Source organism: Pseudophryne corroboree, chromosome 6 (genome assembly GCF_028390025.1).
Source record: "Pseudophryne corroboree isolate aPseCor3 chromosome 6, aPseCor3.hap2, whole genome shotgun sequence".
NCBI lineage: Eukaryota > Metazoa > Chordata > Amphibia > Anura > Myobatrachidae > Pseudophryne > Pseudophryne corroboree.
Genome location: NC_086449.1, coordinates 322,276,481 through 322,298,697, shown reverse-complemented (window position 1 = coordinate 322,298,697; position 22,217 = coordinate 322,276,481). Strand labels below are relative to the sequence as shown.

General features: G+C 45.8%; 1 protein-coding gene and 1 pseudogene across 1 annotated transcript in view; both read right to left on the bottom strand.

The window, feature by feature from the left end:
• MAN2C1 (mannosidase alpha class 2C member 1) overlaps positions 1-22,217 on the bottom strand; it is a 136,469-nt gene that overhangs the window by 47,556 nt on the left and 66,696 nt on the right. Inside the window, exons 10-15 of the mRNA XM_063926304.1 lie at positions 17,242-17,358; positions 9,815-9,910; positions 7,675-7,820; positions 7,368-7,491; positions 6,559-6,680; positions 5,191-5,276 (exon numbers count right to left, since the gene is read on the bottom strand). Of these exons, the coding sequence (XP_063782374.1) occupies positions 5,191-5,276; positions 6,559-6,680; positions 7,368-7,491; positions 7,675-7,820; positions 9,815-9,910; positions 17,242-17,358 (691 nt within the window). The remainder of the gene's footprint in view (positions 1-5,190; positions 5,277-6,558; positions 6,681-7,367; positions 7,492-7,674; positions 7,821-9,814; positions 9,911-17,241; positions 17,359-22,217) is intronic.
• LOC134939018 (5S ribosomal RNA) lies at positions 14,594-14,712 on the bottom strand (annotated as a pseudogene).

The window sequence follows — 22,217 nt, the reverse complement described above, 5'->3', positions numbered from 1 at the left end:
GGGTCCCTAATACCCTCCTGGCAGAATGGACATTGCATTAATTCTGGATGCCAGCCGGCAAATATCCCTCTGTGCATCCCTCATATATAAGACTACGTCTTTAATATGCTCTATGGTTAGCCAAATAGTATCCCTGTCCTGACAGGGTAACAGACCACGCTGCAGCAGCACTATCCATGCTGAGGCAATTGCAGGTCTCAGTATAGTACCTGAGTGTGTATATACAGACTTCAGGATAGCCTCCTGCTTTTTATCAGCAGGCTCCTTCAAAGTGGCCGTATCCTAAGACGGCAGTGCCACCTTTTTTGACAAACGTGTGAGCGCCTTATCCACCCTAGGGGATATCTCCCAACGTGACCTATCCTCTGGCGGGAAAGGGTACGCCATCAGTAACTTTTTAGAAATTACCAGTTTCTTATCGGGGGAACCCACGCCTCTTCACACACTTCATTCACTCATCTGATGGGGAAACAAAACACTGGTTGCTTTTTCTCCCCAAACATAAAACCCCTGTGTTTTGTGGTACTCGGGTTAATGTCAGAAATGTGTAATACATTTTTCATTGCCGAGCTCATGCAACGGATGTTCCTAGTGGATTGTGTATATGTCTCAACCTCGTCGACACTGGAGTCAGACTCCGTGTCGACATCTGTGTCTGCCATCTGAGGTAGCGGGCGTTTTTTGAGCCCCTGATGGCCTTTGAGACGCCTGGGCAGGCGCGGGCTGAGAAGCCGGCTGTCCCACAGCTGTTACGTCATCCAGCCTTTTATGTAAGGAGTTGACACTGTCGGTTAATACCTTCCACCTATCCATCCACTCTGGTGTCGGCCCCACAGGGGGCGACATCACATTTATCGGCATCTGCTCCGCCTTCCACGTAACCTTCCTCATCAAACATGTCGACACAGCCGTACCGACACACCGCACACACACACAAGGAATGCTCTGACTGAGGACAGGACCCCACAAAGTCCTTTGGGGAGACAGAGAGAGAGTATGCCAGCACACACCAAAGCGCTATATAATACAGGGATTCACACTTCCCACAGTGATTTTTCCCTTATAGCTGCTATAATACACAATTTTGCGCCTAAATTTAGTGCCCCCCCTCTCTTTTTAACCCTTTGAGCCTGAAAACTACAGGGGAGAACCTGGAGAGCTGTCTTCCAGCTGCACTGTGAAGAGAAAATGGCGCCAGTGTGCTGAGGGAGATAGCCCCGCCCCTTTTTCGGCTGACTTTCTCCCGCTTTTTATGGATCTCTGGCAGGGGTATTTTTCACATATATAGCCTCTAGGACTATATATTGTGATTAATTTGCCAGCCCCCCCCCCCAGCGCCCTGCACCCATCAGTGACCGGAGTGTGAGGTGTGCATGAGGAGCAATGGCGCACAGCTGCAGTGCTGTGCGCTACCTTGTTGAAGACCGAAGTCTTCTGCCGACGATTTTCAGGACCATCTTCATGCTTCTGGCTCTGTAAGGGGGACGGCGGCGCGGCTCCGGGACCGAACGATCGAGGTCAGGTCCTGTGTTCGATCCCTCTGGAGCTAATGGTGTCCAGTAGCCTAAGAAGCCCAAACTAGCTCCAATCAGGTAGGTTCGCTCCTTCTCCCCTTAGTCCCTCGTAGCAGTGAGTCTGTTGCCAGCAGATCTCACTGAAAATAAAAAACCTAAAATATACTTTCTTTTCTAGGAGCTCAGGAGAGCCCCTAGTGTGCATCCAGCTCATCCGGGCACAAGATTCTAACTGAGGTCTGGAGGAGGGTCATAGGGGGAGGAGCCAGTGCACACCAGGTAGTCCTAAAGCTTTCTTTAGTTGTGCCAAGTCTCCTGCGGAGCCGCTATTCCCCATGGTCCTTACGGAGTCCCAGCATCCACTTAGGACGTCAGAGAAATATATATATATATATATATATATATATATTTGGATTGGTATTGATGAAAATATTTATATCAATTTATTCTGAAGATGAATATAATTTCATAAAAAGATATGACTATCACATCTCAATTAAAACAAATTCATGTTAAAAAATGTACAGAATACATGGCACACCTTCTCTGCTCCTCTTAATGAGACAGCTGGTGTCTGTTCCTAATATTTGCCCCTCATGTACCAACAGTCTCTATTAGCAACACAGTTCGGCAAGATCAGTATAGTTACCGGTCACTGTTTAGAGGTGGAATGCTTCCATTGAATTGAGTCCTTATTAGGAATCTTTGTCCTCATTAGAAATGGTGAACACTGCTGTTGTCCTCCTTAGTCTGTGTGGTCTTGTGTGGAACAAATGATTGTTGTAAATCCGGGGCTGGTTCAGACACCTGTAGTCACAGTCCGTGGAGCTTGGACGGTGGTATTAATGGGGTCCCGGCGCGCTTCGCTGAGCCCCAAAAATGCAGCTTTTTCAAAGCTTATTCTTTTTTCAAAGCTGCATTTTTGGGGCGCAGCCGATCCGCCTGCTGCTGTCGGAAACAGGGCCAAATCAGACAGGTTTTGGCCCCCTTTCCAACAAACTCAATCAGACTTGAAAACAAGTTGGATTGAGGTGAGGAGACTGGGAGTGGTGCGGACAGCTACGGGGATCGGGGATGAGAGGTACCTTGACGCCCGTCCCACGGCCAGGCACCTCTCTCCCTGCAGTGCCTCCCCCGCAGACATCACCCCCGCTGCCAGCTCCGGACGCCGATCTCCGCTCCCCCGCCAGCCACGATCTCTGCTCCCCCTCCGGCCTCACTGTTTTCCCTGCCGGCCGCCGCTCACTGTTCCCCCACCGGCCGCCGCTCACTGTTCCCCCCGCCGCTGCTGGCAGCGCACTCGGCAGTGACAGGACAAGACACAGGGAACGGCCAAATTCGACTGTCGGATTTGGCCGCTCCTTGAATAGGGGTTGTCGGGTCAATTCCGACAACTGCATGTCGGAATGGACCCGACTCTTATTAAGTATACCCTTATGTCTGAAAACAAAACTCTATTTCTTATTATAAATTCTTTAGCCTCCTGCTGTAGAACAGTTGAAATGGTTTTAGCTATTGTTACTTTGGGAACCAAAGGCATTGGGTTTACTGGAGAGACTGGGGTTGCTGACATAGCTGCTCTATCCTTCCAAAGTTTTATAAGATGTAAATCTGTACTGTCTTTCTTTTCCAGGCTGCTACACTTTATAATTAACCTCCCCCACTTTTTCTAGGATTTCAAAGGGCCATTGCTACGTATCCAAAAGTTCATTTTCTACTGTGGGAAACAAAACAAGCAATCTGTCCACTGGAGCAAAGACGCGTAACTGCTCATTGCATGTGCCTGTTGGGCCTATCCCAAGTGCTCTATCACTATCGGCACTACTGCAGCAATCCTTTCCTGCATCGGAGAAACATACTCAATAATATATATATATATATATGGACTGTATTGCCCCTCCCATGTCTCTTTGGCAATTTCCAGTAATCCCCTTGGGTGTGTCCCATACAATAAATCAAAAGGTGAAAAACCATGTGGAGGATTGGGGAACCTTTTGTATGGCAAGCAATAAATAAGGTAGTAAAAAAATCCCTCTCTCTTTCATCTTTATCTACTACTTTCTTTAGCATGTTTTTTAAAGTTTTGTTATATCTTTCCACTAAACCATCAGCCTGGCAGTGATGCACGAAACATGTATCATAAATGGGTACCCTGGTCAGTCAGGATTTCCTTAGGTATTCCAAAACTGCTAAAGACACATACTAGTTTTCAAGCAAAGGTCTTTGTTGATGCAATGGTATCACTTTCGGGTATCTGGTAGCGTAATCCATTATCAACAAAATATATTGATGGCCCCGGGTGGATTTTATTAGAGGTCCAACGAAATCCATAGATATGCTTTCAAACAGAACCTCAATAATAGGTAATGGGACAAACAGACTTTTAAAATGTGACCTTGGAGCATAATACTGGCAATCAGGCAATGATGCACAATATTCAGATACCTCCTTATGGACCCCGGGCCAGACAAAATTCTCTTAGCAGTTTTTTCTACCCCAGTTATGGGACCATAAGCTATGTCTAGCACAATTCTCCTTTAGGTCTTGGAGACTACAAATTCACAATATCTTCCCCTTTCTTAGTCACTTGATTCAAAAAATCCTGGCGTACTGCCATGTGAGGATATGACAAACTACTATCAGGGTCTATGGTGTTTCCCTCAATCACTTTAACATTCTCTCTAGCTTTTAACAGAGTAGGGTCATTTAACTGCTACAAGGCAAAGATCTCTTTTCTGACTTAAAGATCAGGAAAACGTTCAACAGCATCTTCTATTTAAGTATAAGGTATATCATTCTATGCCCCACTAATGCTTTCATCATGCTCTGGCTCTCCAATCATGCTTGAAAAAGGGCATGTGTCTTTAATCTGATACACTAAGTGGCCGACCACTGCAGTTACGGTCCTCAACGTTGCCCGTTTCTTTGTACTTCAGTGCAGAGAAATATAGGCAGGTACTTATCTATCATTCAGTACCAATAGGGAAGCAACTGATTGTCTCCAAATTTATTGTGCAGCAGGACAACGACCCCAAACATACAGCCAATGTCATTAAGAACTATCTTCACCGTAAATAAGAACAAGGAGTCCTGTAAGTGATGCTATGGCCCCACACAGAGACCAGATCTCAACATCAGTGAGTCTGTCTGGGATTACATAAAAAGAAGGATTTGAGCATGCCTACATCAACAGAGATCTGTGGTTAGTTCTCCAAGGTATTTGCAACAACCTCCCTGCCAAGTTTTTTCAAAAACTGTGTGCAAGTGTACCTAGAAGAATCGATGCTGTTTTGAAGGCAAAAGTTGGTCACAACAAATACTGAATTGATTTAGATGTATCTTCTGTTCATTCACTTTTGTTAATTGATAAAAAAAAGAAACTAATAACACTTCTATTTTTGAAAGCATTCTTACTTTGCACCTTTTTTCCCACACCTGCCTAAACCTTTTGCACAATACTGTAAACAGTGCAACTACTTGACATAGATTAGATATACTGATATTGCTGATTCTTTCCATTTCTAGATATATTTTGCACATAAAAGGCACAAAAAAAAACATATAGTTATTCAATGCAATATACTGTGTACACACATATTCAACATGTAATAGAAAAAAACACTAAAATAAATTAAGACAATACTACAAAAAGGAAACAAATCCATTGTAATCTTACCCTCATAGTACCCAATAGCATCCTCAACCACTTGCTGTATACAGCTCCCTGGTAATACATCATGAAATTGATTCAACAGAAGTAACCTTGACCAGTAGAGAAGGACAAAAACAATATAAGCTGAAGAAACATCAGACACATAGCTAATGCCATATAAGTGTATGAGCTGGGCCCCTAACCAACCTTTCTTTACTAAATGTACAGAATGTCCATAGTCGTGCAACAATTTGAAGATGCTCCTACATGGGTTCAAAAAAAATCCACAAAAAGGCCTCTATGGTGTCACAAGGTTAAGCACTTATAACATTGACCATCCTGGTGCCTTGAGTATTTTCTACCAACACCTCAACCACACCTACTGGATGAAGAGGTGCCAGGAGCAAGTTAAGTGGCATAGGATTAGGTATAGAAAGAAAAGCAAACAGATAGTGCTATGCACAGTATGGATGGAACTGGGACGATGGTCTGGAATCTCTAATTAATGTATGGCCTACAACTGGCAATGGGGTGTCCTCTCTCTCAATTAGACATTTCCAGAAATGGGGGCTTAACTCTCTGCGCTATACATTACTAGGAATGTTGGTCTTCTGCCTCTTTGCTATACATGATCAGCAATAGGTGCTTATCTCACTTTGCTATACATGGGAAAACAGTACAGATATAGTGGCTGCCCAGCTGCTGTCAGCTAGGTCTAGTAAGAATTAATTTTAGAGTTTTGGATTGTAGAAAAAAAAAATAGGGTAATTGTGTTTTTACAGCAAACAAATAGCTTTTAAGTTAGATAGTGTGTTTATACTGAACTTTCTAAGGCAAATTTGTTGAAAAGGGGGATTTGGGGAACAGGACTATTTCATTTCAGAAATTTACAGCGGCAGCTGCAGTACTGACTACCTGGTGCAAGGAGGTGGCCGCTGAGCACTTAGGAAGATGTATGTAATATATGTGCTGGCAGTGTATCCAGGATCGGCAGCGGTGCTGGGGTTGGTGTTGTGTGACTGGCGGCCAGGATCCTGGCAGTCAGCATCCCGAGGCCGGGATCCCGGCCGCAGAATGCCGGCGGGAGGGGGAGGTTCGGAGCCCAGCGCAACGAAGCCCCTAGCGGGCTCGCTGTGCTTGCCACGCTGCAGGCTCAGTGGTGAGCTGTGCTTGCCACAGGTTCTATTCCCACTCTATGGGTGTAGTGGACAGTCTGGGGGCGGACTTAGGAGAGTGAAGCCTAATGCTGAGTCCCTGGTTCTGCATGAGTCACTGCCAGCATACATATTAAATACATCTTTACGTGTATGTTTATATGTGCTTAGCGCCAGCACTAGGTAGCCGCTAATGGAAATGAACCAAAAAGGAATGCTACACGCACAAATTATTTACCTCCACAGATGCTGAAGCTTATCAGCCGGATACATGAAACTCTCTTCATGGGCCAGGGCAATAGAGCTGAGGAATTCCACATTGTGCAGTAACTGCTCACACTGCCGGTTCCCTTTCTTAAACTAAACAAGAAATAATGTTTCAAGACCGTTTTGTCATTTGAAAAGTTCTGCGCCAATGTGATCACAGCATGTTATGGAATACCATCTACTCACTCATCAGTCAGTGCAGTGAAATCATAAAACAGGGACAATGTAAAAATGTCCTTTTCCCCAATCTATGGGATTTTTTAATTTCAGGAGAGACTCTATATAAACAGGATACAGTGATCTATTACACAATGGGAGAGAAGCAGCTGTATTATTCTAAGCAGCTATTTATTCTTTCCATGTATTTTCTTTAGCTTCAATGCATAATGAGAAATGTAAACAGCACCAATTTAATCTATTAATCCCTCACGCTGAGATCAAAATATAGTATTACTAATGAGTGGGTAAAGTATTAATGTTCACATGTCCGAGATTAAAATATAGTATTACTAATGAGTGGGTAAAGTATTAATGTTCACATGTCCGAGATTAAAATATAGTATTACTGATGAGTGGGTAAAGTATTAATGTTCACATGTCCGAGATTAAAATATAGTATTACTGATGAGTGGGTAAAGTATTATTGTTCACACGTCCCATTCCAAAACTACATATTAGCTTGTAGTTTAAACCAAATGCTATCTTGTGAATTCAAAGTCAAAGCACAAAGTGAAGGGTTAATGCAGAAAAATAGAGGTCACATGAATAAAATAGAATTACCTGTGCTTGTGTTGTGTAGGTGCCATTGTGCAGCTCAAGAAAGAGTTCTCCCACCCAGGTGCAGAGCTGAGAAGTGTCTGACTCCAGAGCAGAGAAAAATCGGTCAGGAGTAGATAGCTGTACTCTGCAATGCAGACAACATGCAATGGCAACCAAGGGACATAATGCATTTTTACTGTCCTACTTTCCCATAAGATCATTTATTTGTACTATGATATGTTGAATAGTAGCAATTTATAACAGTTGAGTTGTTAGCAACTGGTTAGTAGTGCTTTTTGTCCCCACAGAGTTCATTTCATGTACTGACTTGGGCAGACCATCTGTATCCTCCATCCTTCTAAATCTTCCCAACATCTTGCCAGTAGGGCCCCCGCCGCCATCCCCATAGCCATATAGGACAATACTGCAGTTGACTCGACCTTTATCCCGGTTGTTCTTCATAGTTTTAAGCATCTGCAAAATATTGTGAATTAAAATCAATGAGATTTAAAAACAGTGCAAACGGATCTTGATGTCCATGCTCCTTTAGTAAAAGAAAAAAGGTGTTGTGCAGAGGTGCTGGGGTTCAGGATTAATTGACCGCTCCATTAGCAAAATGTGTTTTTAAAAATAGCCCTATTGTAATTTTCCTCTAGATACAAGCTTTGTGACCATGACATTACAGGAATCTCCACAAAAAATAGACATAAAATATTATATAGTATAATCAAGAGAGATTATACATGCAAATGTAGTTTGTGCAGATTTCTCAGATGCACGGTCTTGCTGCAAATCTTTTCCTACACATAACAAAGGTGTTCTATTGGTTTGAGACAAGGTGACTGCTACAACAGTACACTGAACTGTTGGACTTGTTCATGGAACCAGCTTGAGAGGACATGTGACAAGGTGTGGAAGTAGCCTTTAGAATATGGGTAACCTGTGGACATAAAGCTTACACTATATCAGAAAACCTAGGTAATAACAAGATGGACATAACTCCACTGAGCTCTTTCACTCAAGACCTATACTTTACATTTCACTTTACCGCAACTACTGTCTCCTAATAATCCACAGCTGAATCAGTTGTTGAACATCTGGATACATAGTAACGAAACCTTACTCACACATTGTGAAACATGGTAGCTAGACTGCACAAGGTATTCTTACGGATACAATTGTGAGACTATACAGCAGTATCTAACTGAGGGGTACATTTACTAAGCAGTGATAAGAGCGGAGAAGTGAGCCAGTGGAGAAGTTGCTCATGGTAGCCAATCAGCACTGAAGTAACATCTATAATTTGCATACTATAATATGATACAGAGCTGCTGATTGGTTGATGGGGAAATATCTCCACTGGCTCACTTCTCCGCTCTTATCACTGCTTAGTAAATGAACCCCTGAATACCAATCTGCGTTATACACTCACAAGGCGGATAGGATATAATATAATCAGCAGCATTTAATTTTATATACTGTACTACTACTATTCATTTCCACTGAATTTACAGTATACATTAGATCGTGAAATTACACAACCTGGTTTTCTTAAATTCTGTCACATACTCTCTTTCTTTTTAATATTTTTTTTTCATACCAATAAGTGTGTAATTATTGTGGCCAAGCCCAAGTGCACTGCCAAATCAAAATCTTTTTCTTGGGATCTAATGTTTTCCCCACAGATTCTGACAGGATACTGAAGAAAAACACTGATCACTAATTACTCTTTAGTGTCCATCTGTTTCATAAAGTACTGCAGAGAATTCTTGGTTATTACAGTACAGTAAAGAAAACAGGGGTAGATGCATGAAGTAGTAAAAAGAGTGGAGAAGTGAGAAAGTGTAGAAGCTGCCCATGGCAACCAATCAGCTGCTTAGAATTTTATAGAATGCACTTGATAAATGTTACCTCAATGCTGATTGGTTGCCATGGGCAAATGCTCCACTCTTTTCACTGCTTCATACATCTCCTCACAGGTCATTAGTTTAAGCACTCTTTTTGAATATTTATGCAAGTAACAGATTATTATAACCCAGGCCAGTCAGCACATCTTTAGCCAGCAGCCTCAGTTGATGTGTTGACATGACCAAAGAGAGAGGGAAGACCCAGCTATGGAGAAAAACAAAATGCTATCTGACCTACCTAGCACAGAGACAGGAAAGATGCAGTGAGAGAGGAGGCGTTAGATTATATACCATCCAGGGGGGTATGCTTTTACAAACCTGCCTCTACCGATTTGGAGAAAACAACCAATCTGATAGGCTGCAGTGGAGAACCGAAAGCATAGATGAATAATCAATTCTAAAGTATTCTGTTTTAGGGATCCTAAGGACTTTAAATCAAAGCTGAAATTGCCTGTCCTATTTGGTTAATACACACTGATATATAAACATATACTATACATAGATACACACAGACAATTAAGCAACACGCAATAACTATTCACACAAACAATTTACTCTCACCTCTTCCACTGTGCCCTTCATTCCATACGAATCACCTGGAGGAAAATGTGCCAGGACTGTAGATCCATCGATGCCGGCCCAGTGGAATGTATGATGCTACAAGAGACAATGCCAATATAAACAAGTTTGGGGTCAAGCCAATTAGGTGCACGTTTTCATAAAGCAAGTTGCAGTTTTCTTTGCAAATCTGCATTGCTAATTAATTTTGCAATTCATTTGGAAACTTGCAATGAACCAGTCAGAGTAAGCCCTAACTGAGGGTGAGAGATGACAGGGAAATTTTTTTATTTTAAAGTAACCATGTCTGGCCAATATGCAGAACCCACTGGTCAACTCCAAACCCCCTCCCACATAAGTAATTAGGCAATTGAAAAGTTTCCAATTAGCTAAATTAGTTCAATAATTAAATGTAATTTGGTGTTTGTTTTTTTAAAGAATGGTCTCAAATTAACCCAAAATCAACTTTTTGTTGCTTTATGCACCCCATATTTTTTGTTTAATAATTGCTTTTTATCTTTTCTTATTTTTTTCTTATTTTTTTAAAGTCATCTCAAAGTACCCCAAAAGCATCTCTTTTCCAACTTTTATTTTTCGTATGAAAGTAAATGACAAAAAGTTAACTTTTTTATATATTTTTTTTGTAATGCACAAATCAACCATTTGATATGAATTAAAAACTTCCAGTACTCTCCTTCTGCACACTAACAGCCTTCTGTATGATTCTGCAAACAAAATTGTCACTTTTCTTGGATCTAGGGAGGTTGCACCACTTTTTCATACATGTCTCTCACATGGCATTTGGCAGACAATTTTCAAAACCCCCCGCTGCAAGTACCATGAATAGGCATTATTAATTCGATTGGAGAATTCTCGGGTACACTCATTCGTGCAAAGGACCCTATTCATGTTGGATCATTAATCTTGCTAAAAAGCAATTACTGCGATCAAATAGTTGCCACCCAGAAATAGAAAGAAAAACGCCCATTGCAGAAATTGCAAATGCATCGCAATGCGATCGCATAACAATACGCAAATACCAAAGACTTTTTTTTTTTTTTATCTGCGCCAGGCAAGGTCTTCCACAATTCATCTGCAAGAGACTGGAAGTGGTCATCACTGACATGAGAGACACACCCACAAAACTACACGTTTCCTCCCCTAAACACTGGCTTCCTGTCAATCAAAATGCGATTGCGTTGAAGCACAATGCTTTTGCAGAAATAACCGCTAATCGCGGAAGCGCACGCAAAATGCAAACGGTACTCTAAAGTGACATTTTTACTTTTGCTGCAAAAATAGGAATTATGTTCTTACATTGTTAAATCCTTTTCTTTGAGTCCACAGGGGGCACAGGATTCATTACACTGGGTACAGGCTGGATAGGGAGCGAGGCAGGCACCAAAGAGTTACCTCCTTCTTCCCAGCATGCCCCAGCCACCCTATCCCCTATATCCCGCCCCGAACCCAAGGTCTGCCAGTTTTTGTTAGTAAGCCCCGGGAAGGAGCTGGAAAAGAGCAGACAGGAAAACCACAACACCCCTAGAGATACACTCATAGGATGACCGGCCACACACCACCACGTATAGGAAGAATTTCCCACAGGACAGGTGCGTCCGGGAGGGTGTCCTGTGCCCCCATGGACTCAAAGGAAAGGATTTAACAAGGTAAGAACATAAATCCTGTTTGCTTTTTCGATTCTTTACACTGGGATGACCCAAAGCTGTCCACTCAAGGGTGGGGACGCTCCTGGACTGCACAAAGGACCTTATGCCTGAAGCAATGAATTCTGAAGCCGGGAGTCCAACACCTAAAAACCTGACAAAGGTCAGAGCAGAAGTCACAAGGCTTCCCTGCAAGCTGCGCAACAGGGGCCCCACCGGAAGCTGCCCCAAAGAAGTCCAAGCTAAACCAGCAGAAGGAACAGAAAACCCCTGCAGTTAAAGCAGCCCAGCGAAAGGGCGCTGAAGCAACCTGGCCCAGGCCTGTAGAGAAGCTGGCCAGCCTAATATGTGGGAGTCCGAACAGTGATCATCCAGAGACCCGGTCCATAGGCCTTCAGAGAGTCCACAGAACAACCAGGACGAAGGACCATGCACAGGTGACCCCAGAACCTGGAAGCCACCGAAGGCAAGAAGTCCAACCAGTCCAAGAAACTGTCCAACGGTCCACCAGGGGAGCCAACGTTTGTGACCTGTGTCAAACGGGTCAAAAGGAGCCGAGAGGAGGGACCGAAGAACCTGGGACACATCCCCCAGAGCAACTGGGGGTATCAACAGAAGCCAAACAGGAAGACAGGCCTGAGAAGGATCAGATGATTGAGAATTGATCCTGCTGACATAGAAAAACGGACTGACCGAGCCAAGACTCTAGAAGATGAAACTTGTAGACTCATGTCTCAAACTGTCTGGGGAAAAACCAGCAGGCCTGAAAAACTGAATGAACAGGGAGCAAAACCTTTGAGAGATCCTTAACAACGTCATTCCGAAGTGGTTTTCAAGGCTCTGTGGAAAAACCCGTGACTGTAGGACAGAGGTCGCCAAAGCCATTCCTTTATTTAAAAAAAAAAAAAAAAAAAAAGACTGTTTTGTCCAGGATGCCGAACAAGGCCCTGAGAACCGAGGAGGTCGATCCTGTCCCCTACAGAGAAGAGGACTGTGAGTCGTTGATGCAATTACTAGACAGGGTGCAGGTTCCCAGCATGGGAACCGGAACTCGGCACCCAGAGGTCCTGCAAGACCGTATCACGTCTAATCCTGAAAGGTCCAAACGGCCGACCAGCAGTTGAAACCCTTTCGTGTGAGGACTCCCAAGGAGAGACACAGAGTCAAGCACTCAACAAACAGCCTAGACCCCCAGCCCTGGATGGGGAGCTGGCAAACCGGAGGTGTCCTGTCCTGATACCTGGGACCATAGGAAACCTCCTCCCCAGAGCTGAGGACTGACATCAGAGGTAATCAAGTCCCAGTCTTGAATACCAAAGGACAGGGACAGTAGTCCAGGCTGTACTTGAGCCACCCTTCTGCGAAGGAGTGGTGAACCCCTTGTGAGAGGACCAGGATCCTGAAATTGTATGTGCCAAAGAGATCTGGTCCAAGCTTAAGAGGACAAGGGCAGAACTGAACAGATTCCCCCTTGTGCACGTAGCTACTGCGAAGCCGTAAGGGTCCGCCTGTAGTCATGGATGAACACTCTCCCAGGACTGAAGATAGCACGAAGTATGTGACAGCAGGGCTCGCAACCAGTCCTATAGGGGCAAGATCTACTGGATAGCTGAACTCTGCAATGTAGCGTATCTTGTGAAAGTGGCAAGACAAGTCTGCCCCTCGAGCTTCCAGCCCCTAGGCTGAAAAGGCTCCACCATCTTCTGAATGTGTGCTGTCAAGAACTCTGGGGACTGAGCCCAGAGAAGGAGGTCGACCAAATGTGGCGGATGCCCGACATCCCTGTGACGCAGATGTGCAGCCACAACCAACCACGGATGTCGTTGACCTGAACAGCCATGTCCGAAGTGGTAGTAATGTACCTGCATGCCCAACCTGAGGACATCAAGACAAGCAAAACAGCCAAAACTGCATCCTAAATGCTCTGGGATGCCGTATAATCTCCCAGTGCCCAAACCCTCATTAAGGGGAACAGGGACTCCTCACAGAACCGGGGAACTGAAGACCCAGTTAACAACTGGAAATGGAGAATAGGACAATAAGTGCTGTGCACCGCTGAAACTAACACAGGGCTGCTGCAGATAGCCCCCGTAAGGTATGGGGAGCCAGGACAATGACCCTGGAGACCAGGAGGAAGTCCACTGACTCCTGACGAGCAAAAGTCTAACCGCAATCCCACAGAAAACAGAGGCTGAAACTACTGAGGGTCTACCCTAAATTCAGAGCAAAACCCTGAAAGACTCCCTTCTCTGACCCAAATGTTCGGTGAGGTCCTAATCCACTGTGGAGACATCGGCCCCCATTCCGGCAAACCCCCCGGATGAGGACCTGCCCATCACACAGTAAGACTGTAGCTGGTCTGGGTGCTGGATGTCTGGCTATCCAGGGCCCTTAAGCACAGGGCTGCGAACCACCTGGATAGAGGTAGGTACCAAAAAAAAGCCAGACTCTTAATCCTGCCCTGCAGGCGGAGGAAGTCCAGGACCGAGCTGGTGCAGCTAAAGTATAAACATTGTTATGGAAGATGCCAGTGTGGAAACCATCTTGTCCGGATCCCGCCGCAAGAGCGCATCGTCTCCTGCCCTGCATGCGGCGGAGGGAGGACCATCCAAGTTTTGGTAGGGGTGGAGTCCATATGCCTGGAATGGAGGCACAAGGTGCTCTCAGTCACTACCATGGCAACCAACCCCCTGAAGAATAACCCTCCAGTGTCCAAACCTACAGCACCTCGTTTTCCCAGGTTGTCTCATATCCAAGCACTTACCAGGCCCAACCCTGCTTGGCTTCCAAAAACAGATGACATTGGGCATACATAGTGTAGCTGTAGGACCTGGTTGCACTCACCGAGTAGGTGAATGACCTTTCTAGGACGTAAACCCAGAGTTAGCAACTCTGTCTTACTGGCCTCATAGGTAAGAAGCTCCAATGTTACCACAAAGCTAGCAATGGCCTTAACTACCTAGGCCCTATAAATGAGGGAGTGGTATATGATAAGACCAAGAAGCAGAGCCTGTGTCCCTGAGAGGACCGATGCAGTGCTGCATGGAGCCTTGTAAGGAGGGGCAAGGTCTGACCCCTATCAATGGCCACTACCCTGTGTTAGAATTTCTGCTGACTAGACCTACAGCCCCTGGTATTCTCAAGTGGTCTCCCATCCAAGTACTAACCAGGCCAAATACTGCTTAGCTTCAAAGATCAGATGAGAGTGGGCATGTCCAGTGTGGTGTGGCTGTAGGTATTCTGGGGTTTCTACTTCTGAGTAGAGCAATCCTCAGAAAATACTCCTGATTTCCTTCCATCGATTCCAGTGGATCTCTGAGCGACCAAGTGTCGAAAATAGGTTAAGCGAAGCCACATGGCCCACAAAAAAAATCGGCTGATACTATGTACCCGCTAGGCGGTCTCTAGGTGAGCCAAAGAAGGAGTCCTTCTGTAACTGAAACCCGGGGCCCTGCGCGACAAGCAGGAGTGAACTGCCCCCTCTGCAAGAGACCCTCATGCTCTGCAGCTCTAACTCCCTAAGCTTATGGGGACTATACCCCCAGAGGAGTAGTCCATCCCCAACCTTCAGGAGACTGGATCAATCAGCAGCTGCACAGAGGTGGTCCAGCGGGTACCATGCGGAGTACTGCCTCCACAGCCACCCCCCTGTAGCAATATGACACAGGGCCAGCACAGAGTGTCAGCCCCCTAGCTAGGGGGTGGGGGTCGTGGAGTCAGTTGTCAGCCCGAGAGAGAGAGAGAGAGAGAGAGAGAGAGAGAGAGAGAGAGAGAGAGAGTGTGTGTGTGTGTGTGTGAGTGTGAGTGTGTGTGTGTGTGGGGACACCAACTCTATAAGTGCGAGGCACTAACATCCCTGGTAACTGGCATCTGAAATACATACAGTGCAGTGCCAAACCACGTGCCAGACACTAGTGAAACAACAGAGTGCATGACATATTAGGAGTGCAATAGAGTAAAGCATACCTCAACAACAGTTATTGGGGTAGCAGCAGGATATCCATAGGTTATGTACAAATGGATATTAACTTTCAGATCCTAGGCAATTTCCTCCAAACATGGGAGAACATACAAACTCCACACCCAGGTACACAGGCACCTCTCCATGCACTAATAGTGGGCAATTATACTCAACTGTTCAGCTATAGATAACAGGAAGGAGCGACGCAGTGACCAGGCTCCAAGAGCAAGGTACAGGGGAGACAGTGGCCAAACCTCCCTCTCCTTTAGTGCTGGTGTAGTAGTGTGTTCCACCAACACAGTACTCCTGCTAGTACAATGATCTTAACCTACAGCACCTGCTTTAATTATCCAGTGCAGGTGACAGGGAGGAGAAGTAATCTTGAGGCAGGCAGAAAGCCTGGCTTCAAGCATGCCTCAGTGGCGGGGAGGGGCTACAGGTTAGGCTCACCTCCCCTACAGGTGTAAAACTCCAGGGACCCAGCTCTGACCTGTGGCAAATGCCCTGGTGTTCTATTGGAAAAAAGGCACAGTTTACCCGGGCCTCCACTGTACCTTCCCCCTGCCGTCTCCCGCTAGCGGGGGGAGATCGCCACAAACAGGGAGCTGGCCTTACTCACCGTCCCGGCTCAGCTTGCGGCTGCAGGTCCTCCAGAGGCGCCGCCATCCTGGAGGTCCGCAGCGGAAGCAACCGACCCGGTCGCTGGTGCTGCCGCCATCGTCGCTGGGTGTCGGAGCAGCGTGCTGGCGCTTGCAGTGTCCACCCGCACCACTGCTCATCTTGTTGTAAGAGAAAAAAAAAATGAAAATAAAATAAAATAAATCAGGGCTGATATACTGTACAGCCCCCACTTTTAAAAGGTGCCTCCTGCCCGGCACCAATAAAAATACGGTCAGTCCTTGGGTTGGGGGCGGGATATAGGGGACAGTGAGGCTGGGGCATGCTGGGAAGAAAGTAGTAACTCTTTGGTGCCTGCCTCGCTCCCTATCCAGCTTATGAGGCTAATTCAGGTTTGATCGCAAATCGCGATCCAACTGGAATTATTGCGATCACCCAGTGGGCGCATGTGAACCGCCCATCTTGTGCATGCACTCGCACTTTCTGCGGAGGGGCCACAGAAAATGCGATTGTCTCTGCCTGTCAATCAGGTAGAGGTGGGCGGCAATGCTTCGTTTCCAGGGCGGAGACAGAGCGTTGCGGGGGCGGTGGTGGCCAAACAGGGGGCGGAGCGGCATGAACGGGGCGTGATCACGGCGGCTGCATGATGTTACACGCAGCCACTGCGATCGGGAAGCATCCTCTATTTCTGCTTGTTGAGGGGGGGTGAGGTAGCAGTCAGCATGCTGGGCGGCCCCCAGCATTGCTAGCAAAATGATTAAAGTCTTACTGAATCGGGCCCTATACCCAGTGTAATGAATCCTGTGGCCCCTAGTGGACGAAAATGAAATAGTCCTTTCTAATCTACATCCGAGCAAAGTGTATGTATACAGACACTTACCAAAAGCATAATGGGTGTGTGTGTGTGTGTGTGTGTGTGTGTGTGTGTGTGTGTGTGTGTGTGTGTGTGTGTGTGTGTATGTGTGTATGTGTGTATATATATATATATATATATACATACATACATACATACATACATACATACATACACACACACACACATATACACATACATTCACACACATATACATACTTACATACATAAACCATCCACATTTTATGTAGTTCAAAAAGGCACAATTGGTTTATTTGGCAAGTACACTACCACTGTGGGGTATCAAACAACACAGATCTCTACTGGGACTTACAGGGAAAGCATTGACCAGACTCCAACTGAGCTTCTGAGTGAGGAAGCGATGGATCCCACAACCATTCATTAATTGGGGCAGCTGAGCAGAATAGCCGAATGTGTCCGGTAACCAGAACTAGGGGAAGAGGGAGAAACAAAAGGTGATGATTTAGTAGTAAATTAAATAAAAGAAAGTTTTTAACTGAAAATAAAAAGGTCATCAATAGAGGCAATTAAAAACAAGTCGGCAATAGTTACAGGACTGATCCACATATGCATTTTTGTCCAATGTTTTGTAGTTTGTTTTTTGTTATTTTATTTTTCAACCAAATGTAACATTGAGGAGCGGTTGTAGAATTGGACACAACTTCAAAATACTATGGGGGTATATGCAATTGCGGTCGAAATCCGGCTGGAATTCAACCGTTTTTAAATTCGACACAATTCGACAGTCACATACCCTCCCGCCGGGACCCGAATTCGACATATTCAATAAAAAATGGATTCGACAGTCCCGCTGTCAAAAAACGGACCAATTGACGATAGTGTGCGTCCTGTAATCGACTTCATGGACGGCACAAAAGTGTGTAAAAAATCCTGAAAAAAAATGCGTGGGGTCACCCCTCCTAAGCATAACCAGCCTCGGGCTCTTTGAGCCGGTCCTGGTTGTAAAAATACGGGGGGGAAATTACAGGTCATCCCCCGTATTTTCACAACCAGCACCGGGCTCTGCGTCCGGTCCTGGTGCCAAAAATACGGGGGACAAAAGACGTAGGGGTCCCCCGTATTTTTCACACCAGCACCGGGCTCCACTAGCTGGAGAGATAATGCCACAGCCGGGGGACACTTTTATATCGGTCCCTGCGGCCGTGGCATTAAATCCCCAATTAGTCACCCCTGGCCGGGGTTACCTGGAGGAGTGGGGACCCCTTATATCAAGGGGTCCCCCCCCCTCCAGCCACCCAAGGGCCAGAGGTGAAGCCCGAGGCTGTCCCCGCCATCCAAGGGCTGCGGATGGGAGGCTGATAGCCAAGTGACAAAATAAAGAATATTGTTTTTTGTAGCAGAACTACAAGTCCCAGCAAGCCTCTCCCGCAAGCTGGTACTTGGAGAACCACAAGTACCAGCATGGGGGGGGGACGGGCCCGCTGGTACTTGTGGTTCTACTGCAAAAAAAATTACCCAAATAAAAACAGTACACAGACACCGTGATAGTATAACTTTATTACATACATGCACGCCGACACACACATACTTACCTATGTTCACACGCCGACTCGGTCCCCTTCTCCAAGTAGAATCCAAATTATACTCACCAAAATCCAGTGTAGATCTGTCCTCTTCTACTTGTAATCCTCGTACTTGAAAAAAAAAAAAAAAACGAAAATCCCGGACCACGTACTGAAAGGGGTCCCATGTTTACACATGGGACCCCTTTCCCCGACTGCCGGGACCCCCCGTGACTCCTGTCACAGAGGGTCCGGCGTGCATGTATGTAATAAAGTTATACTATCACGGTGTCTGTGTACTGTTTTTATTTGGGTATTATTTTTGCAGTAGAACTACAAGTACCAGCGCCCCCCCCCCCCCCCCGCATGCTGGTACTTGTGGTTCTCCAAGTACCAGCTTGCGGGGGAGGCTCCAAGTACCAGCTTGCGGGGGAGGCTTGCTGGGACTTGTAGTTCTGCTACAAAAAACAGAGCCCGGTGCTGGTTGTGAAAATACGGGGGATCCCCTGTCATATTTTCCCCGGTATTTTTACAACCAGGACCGGCTCAAAGAGCCCGAGGCTGGTTATGCTTTGGAGGGGTGACCCCACACATTTTTTTTTCAGGATTTTTTACACATTCCCACTGAAAAACATTCTCTGATCTCTCCATATTATTTTAGTCATTAAAAAATATATATATTCTTTTAAAAAATATATAAATAATACTTGTGGCTCCTAATAGACAAACCAAGTACATAATCCCTTCTAATATAAATAGATATGCTATTCGCAATAAAAAAAAACCCACAAAAAAAAACATGTTTTTTAAAATTTTTATTAGATCCCGCCAGCAAAATGAGGCGGACTGAAACCGACGAAATGACTGTCGAAAAGCACTGTTGTCGAATCGACATTCTTCAATTGAATATACTTTTGTCGAAAAGCCGCATTTTTACCATTGCAGACATGTCGAATTTGACAACTGTCGAATTGCAAAAAGTCGAATTTGAAACGGACGTTTTTTTGTCGAAAAGTACTGCATTGTATTGTCGAATCATTTTTTTGTGTCGAAAATGCCCCATTTTTCGACATTTGCGGCAATTCGACCGCAATTGCATATACCCCTATAGCTCTTCAGGAAAGAGCATCTGTACAAGTGTGTGCCAATTTACATGTATATCTAAATGGCTTCTTTCCACACCTGGAAAAACTGAAAATATGGCCATAATAAGGGATGTATGGCCATTTTATATACTTTATATACTGTGCAGAGGTGGAACACCTGTTGCAGCTGCTTCCTCCCTGGTGAAAGATAGGTGTGGATCATTAGATCTACAAGCAAAAGGTCTACAGTCCTCTAATGGTCGACATGCATTTGGTCAACAGTGTCAAATGGTCGCCAGGGTCTTATGATCTACATGAAAAAAGTAGACCGTAAGAAATGTCGACACATAAAAAGGTTGACATGACAAAATGTCAACAAAAAGGAGATTTATGGTAAGAACTTACCCTTGTTAAATCTCTTTCTGCGAGGTACACTGGATTCCACAAGAAATAACATTGAGGTGTAGAGTAGGATCTTGATCCGAGGCACCAATAGGCTAAAAGCTTTAACTGTTCCCAAGATGCTCAGCGCTGCCTCCTCTATAACCCCACCTCCGTGCACAGGAGCTCAGTTTCGTTAACCAGTCCAATGCAGTAGCAGGCAAAAGAGATGACAACAGTTAGTAGCCACATACACCACACTCTCACGACAGGAGAAGGTATCAGCAGCTAATACCAACCCAAAGAAGCTAAGTGCGTCAGGGTGGGCGCCCTGTGGAATCCAGTGTACCTCGCAGAAAGATTTAACAAGGGTAAATTCTTACCATAAATCTCCTTTTCTGCAGCGTGGTACACTGGTAATCCACAGGGAATAACATCGGGGATGTGCTAAAGCAGTTCCTTATGGGAGGGGACGCACTGTAGCGGGCACAAGAACCCGGCGTCCAAAGTAGGCATCCTGGGAGGCGGAAGTATCAAAGGCATAGAACCATATGAACGTGTTCACTGAGGACCAAGTAGCCGCCTTGCACAATTGTTCAAGGGTCGCACCACGGCAGGCCGCTCAAGAAGGTCCAACAGACCGAGTAGAATGGGCATTAATGTTAGCAGGAGCTGGAAGGCCAGCCTGTACATAAGGATGTGCAATCACCATACTAATCCATCTGGCCAAGGTCTGCTTATTAGCAGGCCAGCCACGTTTGTGAAAACCAAACAGTACAAAGGCCCTCATTCAGAGTTGATCGCTCGCTAGCTGCTTTTAGCAGCAGTGCACACGCTAGGCTGCCACCCTCTGGGAGTGTACCTTAGCTTAGCAGTAGTTCGAACGAAAGGTTAGCAGAATGCTCGTAAAAATTTCCATGCAGTTTCTGAGCAGCTCCAAACCTACTCCTACCTTGCAATCACTTCACTCAGTTTAGTTCCTGCTTTGACGTCACAAACACGCCCTGCGTCTGGCCAGCCACTCCCCCCGTTTCCCCAGGCACGCCTGCGTTTTTACCTGTCACGCCTGCGTTTTTTAGCACGCTCCCTGAAAACTGCCAGTTACCACCCAGAAACACCCACTTCTTGTCAATCACTCACCGATCAACAGAGCGACAGAAAAGCGTCGCTCGACCTTGTGTAAAACTGCAGTTTTGTGTGAAAGTACTTCGCGCGTGCGTACTGCGGCCCGCACGCATGCGCAGAAATGCCGCTTTTTCACCTAATCGCCGCGCTGCGACCGAAAGCAGCTAGCGATCAACTCGGAATGAGGGCCAAAGAGAGAATCAGACTTCCTAACGGAGGATGTCCTCTTCACATAGATACGGAGAGCCCGTACCCCATCCAAAGACCGCTCTTTGGAGGATAAATCCGGAGAGACAAAGGCCAGAACCACAATATCCTGGTTAAGGTGGAAAGAAGACACCATCTTAGGTAGATAACCAGGGCACGTTTGAAGAACCGCCCTGTTACGGTGAAAAATCAGATAGGGGGACCTACAAGACAAGGCACCCAAATCTGATACCCGTCCAGCAGGAGTAATAGCTAGCAGAAAACAAGACCTTGAGGGAAAGCCACTTAAGGTCTGCGGATTCAAGAGGTTCAAACAGAGACTCTTGCAAAGCCTCCAGAACCACCGACAAATCCCAAAGAAGCCACAGGTGGGACATAGGGAGGTTGAATCCGTAAAACACCCTGAAAGTATGAACATCGGGCAGAGTCGCAATTGTTCTCTGAAACTATACCAACAAGGCAGAAATATGAACCTTGAGGGAGGCCAGCCAAAGGCCCAAGTCCAGGCCCTGTTGTAGGAAGGCCAAAAGTTTGGCCGCACTAAACTTGTAAACGTCATGATTGTTAGATGCGCACCAAGCAAAGTAAGAATTCCAGACCCTATGGTAAATCCGAGCAGATGCCGGCTTACAGGCCTTCAACATAGTTTGAATGACCGCCTCAGAAAATCCTTTGGCCCTCAGTACGGAAGCTTCAAGAGCCACGCCGTCAAAGCCAGTCGGGCCAAGTCCTGGTAAACACAAGGGCCCTGAATGAGGAGGTCTGGTCGTTGCTAGAGCGTCCTCTTCTGCTTCCGCAAGAGATCCTGTAGGTCTGAGAACCAAATGCCGTCTGGGCCACACTGGAGCTATTGGAAGAAGGATTCCTCCTTCTTGCTTGAACTTCCTCACTACTCTGGGCAGGAGTGACACCGGAGGGAACACGTACGGCAGCCGAAAGTTCCATGGAATTGCCAGTGCGTTCATGAA